Source organism: Bison bison, unplaced genomic scaffold (assembly GCF_000754665.1).
Source record: "Bison bison bison isolate TAMUID 2011002044 unplaced genomic scaffold, Bison_UMD1.0 scf7180017864535, whole genome shotgun sequence".
Classification (NCBI taxonomy): Eukaryota; Metazoa; Chordata; class Mammalia; order Artiodactyla; family Bovidae; genus Bison; species Bison bison.
Window position 1 is genome coordinate 3,555,674 of NW_011495084.1, and position 12,990 is coordinate 3,568,663.

At 36.4% G+C, this 12,990-nt stretch overlaps 1 protein-coding gene across 5 annotated transcripts in view; it reads left to right on the forward strand.

The window, feature by feature from the left end:
* The window catches only part of METTL25 (methyltransferase like 25), a 111,941-nt gene that overhangs the window by 84,579 nt on the left and 14,372 nt on the right, over nt 1-12,990 (forward strand). For 3 of the 5 annotated variants that reach the window (XM_010832024.1, XM_010832023.1, XM_010832025.1), the window contains one exon: nt 9,427-9,520. The exons of the other annotated variants lie outside the window; for them this stretch is intronic. In XM_010832024.1, the coding sequence (XP_010830326.1) occupies nt 9,427-9,520 (94 nt within the window). The remainder of the gene's footprint in view (nt 1-9,426; nt 9,521-12,990) is intronic. 5 annotated transcript variants of the gene reach the window in all.

Here is a 12,990-nt window from a genome sequence, read left to right on the forward strand (position 1 = left end):
GCAATAGCCAGAGTGATCCTGTTAATACTTTTAAGTGAGATCTTCCTCACAATCTTCCCATGGATTCTTATTCATGTGGAAGTAAAGCTGATTATTTTCACTATGACCTACAAAGCCTTATATGATGGAGCTATCATTATCTCTCTGATCTCATTTCTACTAATTTCCCATTTATTTATGTCTGTACTGCCTTCCTTGCCATTACTTAAAAATAAGAGGAATACTCTCTACTTTAAGGCCTTTCCATATAATGCATTCTCTGCTTGGAATATCATCACCAGATGCCACATGGCTAGCTGACTCTCCTTCAGTTCTTCACTCAAAATTATCCTCTCTGTGACACCCACCATCACTCCTCTCTAACACTTCTCTCCTCTATCATCAGCTTCTCATTAGCTCTTATGCTACACATAATATACTGAATGTTTTACTTACTTGTCTCTGATCATTTCCCAATTCAGATGATTTTTGTTTGGCTGGTTCCATTCACAAGTCATGGAACCTTGTAATCTGGCTCCAGAGTATTTTAGAAATGCCTTTGAAGAAAGATAAATCAGATCCTGATTACAGAGTATTCTTCAGATTGTTGTCTGAAGAGCAGTGATTCTATAAAAATCCTTTGAGAGACAAGAATTTCTTGATCAAGTAAATGCTTCATGCACTGTCGTCCTGTTTAAGATTCGAACGCACATTTTTGTTTTAAAGACTCTCAGAGGTCTGGCGAGAGACAGCAGGGTGTGATGGCTAAAAGCACCGCCCCTTCCTCACTGGGTGAGACACTGTGATCTTAGGCATATGACCTAATGTGTTTCTGCTTCAGTTTTCCAATCTGTAAACTGGGGTGAAAAATGGTACCTACCTCAAAGAGATGTTGTGAAAAGTAAGTTAGTATATGCTGCTTCTGCTGCTAAGTCGCTTCAGTGGTGTCCGACTCTGTGCAACCCCAGAGACGGAAGTCCACCAGGCTCCCCCGTCCCTAGGATTCTCCAGGCAAGAACAGTGGAGTGGGTTGCCATTTCCTTCTCCAAAAGTTAGCGTATATAAAGTGCGGAAAATAGTGCCTGGAACATAGTTAGTGAATGCTATCACTATTAAAATTCATCTATTGAACTTTGTTGAAATGTGTTTATTTGTTCATATGATATTTTTTTCTCTCAAAACTATACATACACGTAGTTAAAATTTATAACTCTAAGTGTTTTATGGGGCATACTCTAAGAAGCACAGAAAAATCTTGAAAATAATTATTATAACTCATCCGAGGATCTCATTTGTGATTAATTTGATTATTTGTCTTTCAGTTCCAAAGGAAATGACAATAGCAAAATAAGATTGTTTTGATTATTTTGTTTAATATCACATACATTATTGATAGTCAACTATAGAATACTATGGAGTATTTTCTGTTATATACAGTAAGTCTAGTCCCATTTAAATCCAAAATAGGAACATAGTACAACAAACATCCTTTCCTTTTGGTGACTAGTCCTTGCTCTCCTGTTACTTTTATGTCATGTCCACCTGATGACAAAATTTCCTATACCTGTCAAAGCTCTAAATGTTAAAAAATAAATTATTTAGGGTCAAGTTATTGTTACATGAATACTTATACATGTGGACAACATAAATTAAAATTTTTTATTTTTAATTATTAAATATGAACAGTTTAACTTTATTGGAATGCATCTCCTATTGAGACAGATGGGTGTGGCCTTTATAATGCCTGAGTAAGGAAACTATTTGTCAACGATTCTCCGGAGGATCTGACACCTCATAGCAATGCAACATAGTAATGTGGGTGAGAGGTATGCCTTTTCTTTGCCAAGTTAGAGCAGAAGGGCCATCTGTGAAAGGAGATGTAGAAAACAGGGATTTTCCCAGACAGATGAGTTTAAGGAAAGTGGGTATAAGGAAGTAGAGGATTTGGAAACTTATTTTTTTTAAATCAGCCCCAACGGTGTACCCCTTTAAAAGTCTTTGCAGATTCCTCACAGCCAGTGAAGACCACAGTTTTAAATCCCTGCATTTAACCTTATTGCATTCCATGGTAAGTAGTCAAGCCACTTATATAAGCAATAAGAAAACCAAAACTTTTATTAATAACAAGTCAAGGTACTTATTTAAAAAATAAAATACCAACACAGTTATACGACCAAAATCATAATTTTATCAAGTAATATAAGTACTACCTTACCTAATATTTCTGTAACACTTTACAGTTTACTGTTATCGTGCGTTATCTCATTTACATCTTTCTGTTGAGCTATTAAGTAGATGTTACCTCCGTTTCATCTCTCTTTTTTCAGTGAGAAAGTTGAAGTTCTGAGAGCTGATTTGTTTACTGCTGCTGGAATTTAAATCTGTTGACTTCTTGTCCAAGTGTTTTTTTTTTTCCTAGTACAATGCAATTTTAGAGAGTATTCTTGATTAAAATTAGAGCATTCTTGAAATCTGTATGAGAAAGAGTACTATTGCCAGGGAGGCCAAAATTTGGATCGTGGCCTCAACTTTCTCTTACTCTGCTGTCATTGTCCTGTTAATCAGACAGTCTGCTTTGTGTTAAACACTACCCTCTATGATCGGAGGCTCTGTCTGAGGCCTTGAAGATAACCTGACAAATAATCTGTGGACCCTGCCATCAGGGAGTAACAGAGACAGATATATTAAACAGGTAGCTATGTGCTTCTCTGCATTATCAAAAGGATTCTAGCATTACTGTTTCTCAGGAGGATGGTAAGCAGTATTGCAAACTAGTCTAGCAGTCTTATCACAGCAACTGCCAACCATTATTTGACATGGTTCCCATGCTTTCTAGACCAAGTAACCAAGGGTGCGTGGTCTAATAAGAAAATTTATATAGAAAAGCCATTCTATACAGTGGAAACATAGGAGTCATGTACAGTAAAATCTACCTATGAAAATTCCTTGCATTCCCTACAAAGTACTGAAGGAAAGTACATAGATTCAGTACTATAGCCCAGTATCGTAATTAAATGTGTAAAATGTTTAAGTGCATATTGTTTGCCTGTGTACAGTATACAATACATACATAAAATGTTTCAAAGTATTTTTCATGACATGCCAAGCATACATACTTGAATTCACGTACATTAAATGCTTCTGGGACTCAACTCATCATTTGATCATGTGACAACCACCCTTGGGAGGTAGTTTTAGGATATAGGATCAGAGAGAGGTTTTGTGTGGGGTGGGGGATTTTGGTGTGCTTGCTTGCTGTTTTCAGACAGAAAAACTTCAACGTTTTCCTGTGACAAGTCAAGATTCAGTAAAGAGAAGTCAAAGATACTTAATACGTCAGAGGAGACAGAATGAGATAGCCTCCAGATCCTTGATATTAGACATTTTCTTACAGAAAACAATTATATTAACTAGACTAATTATATATAATTATATATGTGGCCTCCCTGGTGGCTCTGTTGCTAAAGAATCCACCTGTAATGCAGCAGACCCAGGTTTAATCCCTGGGTGGGGAAAGTCCCCTGGAGAAGGGCATGGCAGTCCACACCTGTATTCTTGCCTAGAGAATCCCATGGACAGAGGAGCCTGGTGGGCTACAGTCCATGGGGTCACAAAGAGTTAGACACGATTTAGTGACTAAACTGCTACATATTAATTATATTAAGTAATTAACAGAGAGAAGGATTTATTTACACACATGTCAGCAAAAATTAAGATTACAGTGATTCTGTGATGTCATAATATGTAATTATAAAAGCAGACTCCAACCTTGAGTGTTAAGTAATGAGAAAAATGCAATTGGCACTTATTAAAAATTAAAATTAAATGTGGGATTGCCCCATATTCCATTTACTAACAATCCTATTCTGCCCTTGTACTTTCTGAATAGTACTGAGATTTTTCTTGTACCTGCCCTTCTTTATTCTTGTTTCTTAATTATTAGAATTGCAATATTTATCTTTAAAACTTTAGACTCTTCTAAAGGCTGATGAGGCAAGTAGTCTTTTTCTTGTAGCTGCAAAGGAGCAGGTTGCACTCTTCATTGTAAACTCTCTTTGAAGCTATTATTTTTAAGAACATTGTTTTGTAAGTTACCCAGACTTTAGATATTAGCGCCATGTCTGGCAGAAGTAACTTTACCTCCAAAAGTTCTAAAAGCCTGATTCATTCTACTTAATCTTATGTTGCTTTGGTAATAATATTTAAATTGACGTTCTGTTTTCTATAATATATTCTTATTTCTTAAACCAAAATGGACTTATTGGTACTTTCCTCTCTTTCCATAGCCATAAAAGTAATAAAACCATTTTTCAGAACGTTTTTAACAGTAGCACTCTATTTTCAAGTACAATCTTATGTAGAACCAAATAAATTTAATAAATTTTAGAAAAGAACTTTTTTCTGACACAGTTATCCTTTCATATTTCATGGAAAATTGTAAACCTTAGAGTACCTCTTTGAAGTCCTTAAGAAAGCAATTTTAAAAAATTGTTTAACCTATTTCTAAATTTTAAGTGTTGGCCTAATTTTAATGTTACTGTATATTCATCTCTTTTATCAATATTGCTCTTCACAATACTGTTGGAAATTGAGACCTTTTGAAACTCAATTCTTCCTCTAAGAAAGTTCCCTTTGTCAATTGCAGTAGCTGAAGCACTCCCTACTCTGTGCTGTATGCTGCTCACCATCTTGTGCTTATCACATCGAATTCTAACATTTCTCCACCTGTCTTCCCTCATAAATTGTGGATGATTCTACCCCTCGAATGCAGCACAGTAACAGGAAAATGACCACTATTCATTGAGTGTTTGTCAGATACTGAGCCAAGCACACTATATAGACTCTGTTACTGAATCTTCAACCTTCTACTGCTAAACAAGGAGGGACAAGAGAGGCTTTTAAGTGGTAAATCAGTGGTAGAGCAAGGATTCAGACTCATTTCAGTCTTGAGTTCACGTGGAATCTGCCTACTTCTGTTTGCCTATAATGCAGAGGTAGACATTATTCATCTGGAATTTAATAATATCAACTGTGAATCTTACTGCAGTGCTGTGCAGTGCATGCTAAGCTGCTTCAGTCGTGTCTGACCTTGTGACACTATGGACCATAGCCTGCCAGGCTCCTCTGTCCATGGGATTCTCCAGGCAAGAATTCTGGAGTGGGTTGCTCCAGGGGCTCTTCCTGACCCAGGGATTGAACTGGGGTCTCCTGTGGCTCCTGCATTGCCGGCAGATTGTTTATTGCTGAGCCACCGGAGAAGCCCTTTGAAGTGCTATGCCAGAGTTAATATTTAATAGTAGTTAATATCCTAGATGCTGAAGCCAGACTTCCTGAATTAAAACGTGAGCGGTTTACTTAATCTCTCCATTCATTAGTTTCACCATCTTTAAAATGAGGATAATAATGGGACCTACCACAAGGAATAGTTGTAAGGATTAAATAAGTAGATGCAGCAAAGGGCTTAAGAGTCTCTGGCATGGACTTCCCTGATGGTCCAGTGGTGAAGAATCCACCTGCCAGTGCAGGAAACAGTGGTTCGACCTCTGGTCTCGTAAGATTCCACATGCGAGGCAACTAAGCCCAGTAAGAGAGAAGCTCCCACTTGGCGCAGCTGGGAAAAGCTTGTGCACGGTAGTGAAGACCCAGCACAGCAAAATAAATAAGCAAACAGTCTCTGGCACATCACAGAAATGAAATAAACATTAGCTGTTATTATTTGTTTTGTTTACATTGCATTTTCCTTTTATTTTTTTCTCAGGAGTTCTCTCTCTCTATATATATAAATATATATATTTTAAATTACATTACTTATTTGTATGTGTAAGCCTGCCTTCCTATATTTTGTTTACCTGACTAGCAAATAGATCTATTTACTGTATTAACACATCTCATGTTGTAGTCTAACTAGATGTTTATGTTTTTGCAAGCTGCAAGAGATATTTAATTATTTAATCCATGTAGTAGGATCCTGCTAGATGTGTGATACGACTAAAAGCACAGAGGAGATAGTCATGAGCAAAACAGGTGGAAACTCTGCTCTCCAGCTGCTCAGAGCTGTGAACTCAAATATATTTTTAAATGGCATGCCTCTATCAATAAGCATTTCTGAGTAGACACCCCCAAAATGAATAGTTAATTGTTTATAAGTGATTCATGTGTCTTTCTGCTAGTCTGTTGTATAGATTTTTAAAATAAACTGGAAAAATGAAATTAAAACAATAAAGATTTAATAGAAATTACAGTTCTAATATTCTCTTTTCCCTGGGATATGTTCACCCCTCTTTGGAGTCCACTGACTCTTTAAAAGAGTAATCATGTGAAGGAAAAGTTCTGTGTCAGGAGCCTGACTTCATCTGGAGGGCCAGAGAAGATTTTCCTAAGAAGGCAACATTTAAGATAGAATCTGAAAAGGATGAATTTGGGGTTCCCTAGGCAAGGGGTCGCAAAGAGTCGGACACGACTAAGCGACTGAACTGAACTGAGGCAAAAAAATAAAGGGCGAAGTGTAACACAATAGTGTTTATAGCCAGAAGCATGGTGTGTTCAAGAAACTGGAAAGGCTCATTGTGGGTGGAGAGGCAGTGTCCTAAGAGTGGTGGAAAGGTTGTCAGCAAGGAACAAGTGGAACAAGGATTATTATACATTGTGGCTCAGCTGGTAAAGAAACGGCCTGCAATGCGGGAAACCTGGGTTCGATCCCTGGATTGGGAAAAATCCCCTGGAGAAGGGAAAGGCTATCCACTCCAGTATTCTTGCCTGGAGAATTCCATGGACTGTATAGTCCATGGGGTTGCAAAGAGTCAGACACAACTGAGTGACTTTTGCTTTCACTACAAGCATTTAGATCTTAATTCTAATGGTCATGGGAAACTCTGGATGAATTTAAAGAGAAGTAACATGATCAAATAATCACCTTCCTAGTTCTATTTGGTTGATATTTTTCTCCCTTACTGTGGTGGTGGTGACTTAGTCATGTCTGACTCTTGCAACCCCATGGACTGTAGCCCACCAGGATACAGAAATCCATGGGATTTCCCAGGCAAGAATACTGGAGTGAGTTGCCATTGCCTTCTCAAGGAGATTTTCCTAATCCAGGGATTGAACCCGGGTCTCCTGCATTGTAGGCAGATTCTGTACCTACTGAGCCACCAGAGAAGCCCCTTCCCTTACTGGTTACTGCTAAAAACAGGTCTGAAATAGTACAAATCAACAAGGGATTAAGGGGAAAGTCTTATGCAGCAAATTATTGCTTAAGACACTAAAAGTAATCTCATAATCATGTTGTGAGATTCTGTAACAGTAAAAGGGTAGTGTATTCCAAAAGAAGAAAGTAAGATGAGGGCAAATTAATATTGTAAATGTTTCTCTTATTTTGAGAGCAATCTGAAATATAAAACCCAGGAGACAATCAATACCTACACTTGATGAGGACAAATTAAAATTTTAAGTGTTTCTCTTATTTTGAAAGCAATCTGGAACATAAAACCCAGGAAACAAATCAGTACCTACACTTACACTATAATACATTCTGTCTTCAGCTTACAATGGTTAGCATTGACCTGTGAGCATCTTACCCTTGCTCTTTATCATTTGAAATCAAAGAAGAGCCCAAACGATGCTTCCACTTATAATAAAAGCAACATTCATGACAGCAACAAAAACAGCTCACATCATGGCATAGTTCTGAGGATCTTACATGTATTCCCTAATTTAATACTCACAGTGACTCTACCAAATAGGTACTATTAATATCACATTTTTATAAACATAGAGGTGACAGAGTCAGACTAAGCCATACTCTACGCACTATGCTCTGCTTTCTCTTTTAAGCTTCTCCATTAGGTAGTAATGGATCCTATAAATAAGAACCAAAATCACTATCTCATGGGAAAGAATTGTTTGCCCTTTTGAATTAAAAATAACTAAAGTTTAAAAACCTTTTTAAGATGAGAAGCAGGGAGTTAATATTGACTTATTTTTCTGGCTACACAGTTAATCAATTCAACATGCTCTGATACATACTCATATCTATTATATGATGTCTGTTATATGTTAATATGTATAAGATCTGAGTATTACACAAAAAGTAACAAAAATTATAATTTATGCTTCCTGGAACATGTACCTATTCAAATAACTAGTATATCAAAGCAGTTTTTGAGCAGGGAAGTGGTAAATGAAAATACTCTTCTAAGAAAATAACATAATAGGAATGAAGGGACCAACATCAGCTTTATTTAGGAAGTCGGACATGACTGAGCGACTTCACTTTCCCTTTTCACTTTCATGCATTGGAGAAGAAAATGGCAACCCACTCCAGTGTTCTTGCCTGGAGAATCCCAGGGATGGCGGAGCCTGGTGGGCTGCTGTCTATGGGGTCACACAGAGTCGGACAGTACTGAAGCGACTTAGCAGCAGCAGCAACTGTAATAATTAGAGCCCAAGGTAATAATAAGTGTAATTGAAGTGGCCATCTAGAAATGGAGTTGAAGTTATATATTTGAGATATATTTCACTGAAAGAATTGATGGAGCTTCATGTCTAACTAGAACATAGTGATTAATATTTATACTGCCAAGAGTCAGTGACTCAGAAGTAAAGAATCTGTCTGCAATGCAGAAGAGACAGGTTCAATCCCTGGGTTGGGAAGATTCCCTGGAAGAGGAAATGGCAACCCACTTCAGTATTCTTGCCTGGAAAATCCCATGGACAGAGGAGCCTGGCAGACTATAATCCATAGGGTTACAAGGAGTTGGATGCGACTTAGCACACACATATGAGTAAATGAGCTTTTATTCATTGTTTTTGATACTTACAGGTGGTAAGTTTTGTCTTCTCTTGATTTTTACATCATACATAAGTTGCAACCAAAATTGTAAGATAAAATAGTTCAGCATTGCATTATTTGAATTTCCAACCATCTTGTATTCTGCTTTTAAACTATAATGAAAATCTGCAGGGCACAAATGAAATTAAGTCAGACCTAACTCAGCAGTATATGGTGCTTGCTCAGTGGGCTGGCATTTCGGAAATTCTCTTTGCATGGCTGTTGGGTATCACCACTATTCGCAGGTGTTGCCATGAACTATGCACTGTGATGTTGAGCCAGTAAAGTAAAAATGTGCTTTGTAGCACAATGGAACCTTTGGAAAGGCCTATAGTACCCTTTAAAAAAGAGGCTTCTTAACATATCTCTACTAGGTTTACAACTTTTTTCTCATAATATTATCTTCTACTGTTGTATGCTGGAGGAATTCTCAAAAGCAGATCCTGAATATTTTTTATAATATGTAAATTAAGTATTCACAAAAATATTGCTACATTTTTATCACATGTGGAGCTTGTGCAATATGTACAGAAGGTATTTAAAAATATTTCATGACTGAACTTAAGATCATCTATAATTTAAATTGGAAAAACTAAGAGTGATTTGATTTTGTTTTGCAGTGACCAGCATGTTGGTAAAATTTATTCCAAATCCTCCTCCTTTCCGGATTATGTCAGAAAGTCTCTAAGGAAGCTTGGGTTGGATGAGTCCAAGGTCAGTGTATTATTGCCCACTGTTTCATAAGAAACACAAGAACTTCTATGGGGTTATGGATTGAGATAACACAAAATTATTTGCCTCTACTTTCCTCTTATTTGTGGAAAACGTCTAAATTATATTGAAACCAAACAGTTACCTTAATTCCAGCTCACCTTTCCTGTCCATGTGGATAGTTTGCTGTTGTACACCTCTCAAGTAATTCCCCTTTTAGGTTTATTCAGGTAAAATCTGCCAGTTCTCAAATCAAAATAGACTTCAAAAGCAAGAAAACGGAACAAATGAGAATTGTAAGTAAAGCAGAAGATGACGATTTTAATTTTAGACTGCATGCCTTTAAAGGCTGTGCTGTGCTTAGTCACTCAGTCATGTCCAACTCTTTGTGACCCCATGGACAGTAGCCCGCCAGGCTTCTCTGTCCATGAGGATTTTCCAGGTAAGAATACTGGCGTGGGTTGCCATGTCCTCCTCCAGGGATCTTCCCAACCCAGGGATCATACCCATTTAAAGGCTGTATAACTCATTAAAATTAAAAATCTTAAACTCAAAAAGTCTTTGAATGAGAGAATCCTGGAAAGTTGTAACATCATAGGAGGCCCAAGGGAATAATTAAGAACGTATTGCTGAAGACAAAAAAGTAAGCTGATGGACTGGTGGTAATAAATAACACTGAGAAAAAAGTAACATGATTCAGATGAGTTATTAAATATTAAGTTGAACCTGGATCACTTTGGTATTTTGAATTGATTGTAAACTGAAATCAAGAATGAAACAGGTGGTTAAGGAATGAAATGGATTTCTTAAAAGAAAAAAAATTATACAGATATGGTTAAGTCATATCAAAGCTAAAGGATATTATTATTTTTTGTACCAATTATACATTTACTCTGCAGTTGTTTATTACTTAAAATGATTAGACTGGTACAGTCACTTTTACCCTCTATAAAATAGCTGTTAAAAAGCATTTCAAATTTATAGGATTCAAGAAAAATTAAATGAATTAATATACATAAAACACTGAATATAGTGTTTGTGCATAGCAAGTACTTAACTAAATAATACTAGTTTTTATTCTACTTTTTGTATATGCACTGCTTATAATAATGCAATTGATGTGACTTCTATAAATATTTTTATTGTCACCAAAATGAACATCCTTCTAGTTTTGCATAAATAAGAATAAACACTGTTATTTATTTCTGTTTTTTAAAATATATTTTTAACCAGACTAGTCTTTCTTTGTTAGTCTTAATTAGTGCATATATTTATTTCACTTCAATTCCACTTCTTACAGTAATATTAAAAATATAACCTTAAGCATAATTTTTACAAATATTATTTTACTTAAAAATGCTTTATCATTTGCCAGGAATCCAGATAGAATGTCACATATTTTTTCTGATGGCTTTCTCTTCCCAGGTTTGTCTTTAATAATAACCATAGTAAATGTCTCTTAGTATGCTTCTTATATTACTGATTAAAATATTATTAATAGATAATATTTACTAAGCTTCCCTTGTGGTTCAAACAGTAAAGAATCTGCCTGGGGTTTGATCCCCAGGTCGGGAGGATACCCTGGAGAAGGCAATGGCAACCCACTCCAGTATTCTTGCCTGGAGAATTCCATGGATAGAGGAGCCTAGCAGACTTGAGTCCATGGAGTCACAGAGTCAGACACGACTGAGCGACTAACACACACTTACTGAGGACTTACTATGTGTTAGTTATTATGCCATAAACATCAACATTATCTCATTTACTCTTCACTAAAACTCTTATGTCAGATACTTATAATACCCAATGTAATGATCTAGAAAGAGAGCCTCAGAGAAAGGCAAGTCATTTTCCCCTGGTTGAAGGGGCAGAGCTGGAACTTGCACACAGATTCAGCTTCCATCAGAACCTCCACTGTCAGCCACCTCTGTGCTAAGAAGTACAATTAAAAACAAAAGGAAAAGACTAATGTAGATAAGTATCACCATAAAAAGATCAGTCTTAAATGAATGTCTTACTTAGTTATTAAAAGGTAATAATAGGACTTGCTGATTTTTGTCTTAAAACTGTTTAAGCTCATTTACAGACAAATGTGTTGAATAAAATATGCGAGGAAAAGAAAAGGAATAAGAAGCCCAAGCTGGAAGGGAAAGAACTTATAGAATATAATAAGGTGTTTAAAAAGTAGTGGGGTGAGAGGAAACAAATAGATGAGTATGTGTTTTGAGGATTTTTTGTTTTAATTGTGATGGGAGACAAATTAAGAGAATTGTCTATCAGGCCAGAGTAATTGGAAATAGGATAACTTATTAAAACTGAACTTGTGATCTAATACAAAATCCTCTCATTTTTCTCTCATGTCATGAAGTATCAGTGCTAAAATGAAAGTCTTGACCACATGCATGATAAAAAGATATGAATAGTTTTATTTTTAAAATGACATTAATTTTCATGTGAGATTCTAATTGTAATAAGTATCAAAATCACTTAAATTTAAAATGTTAGATATATCAAATTATTTAAAAGGTTGGTGGTGGACAGGGAGGCCTGCCGTGCTGCGATTCATGGGGTCGCAAAGAGTCGGACACGACTGAGCGACTGATATGATCTGATTAACAAATTTTACATATAATTGAAAATGTGGTGATTGCTGTTGATGTGTCTCTGATCTCTCAAAGTGCATCTCTTCATAGTCAAAACTGCATAATTAGGTAAAGTACCTAGAAAATCTCCTAGCATGCTCTGACACTTTCTTAGTCACAAGAAACCATGTAAACCTGTGGAAAGACAAAGAATAGTCTCAGACAAAACATCATTCCAAAGGAGACTAGAACAGCATGTGCTGATATATAAGTGGCCCATACACAGCAGAAAATATTAACCCGTAAGTCCTGTAGTCAGTTGTGATACACAGCATTGAACGTTTTCTCTTAGAGCAGGACTTCTCAAACTCAGCGCGTTTGGGTAATTCTTCATTGTGGAGAGCTAACTTGTGTGTTGTAGGATGTTTAACATCCTTGGCCTCTACCCACTAGGTGTCAGCAATAGCACCCTAATGTTAGCGATCAAAAATAAATTTTTTAAAAAATCTCCAGACATAGGCACAAATGTCTTGGGGGGAAAAATCACACTTGGTTGAGATCTGCTGTCTTCAAGCATTTGTCATTTTAACAATTCCGTTAGCATTCTCATTGTAAACCCCCTATTATCTTAAAATGCCACTTTATACAAAGAAACAGAGTGTGGAAGATGGGAAAAGCAGTGGTTCTGTTGTTATATTTTGAAGACTTTTTATCAAAATGATCTCCTCCTCAATCTTTAATTTTATATAGCCTTAACTGCTTAATGGTGATATTGTTTCAATCCTGCATAAGATATAGTTATGTTTAAGAAGAATATTTCGATTTCACAGTAAAGCCAAGCCTACAATAAATGGTGTGGCTCATGAGCTGCTTTACATCAGCGAGAATACT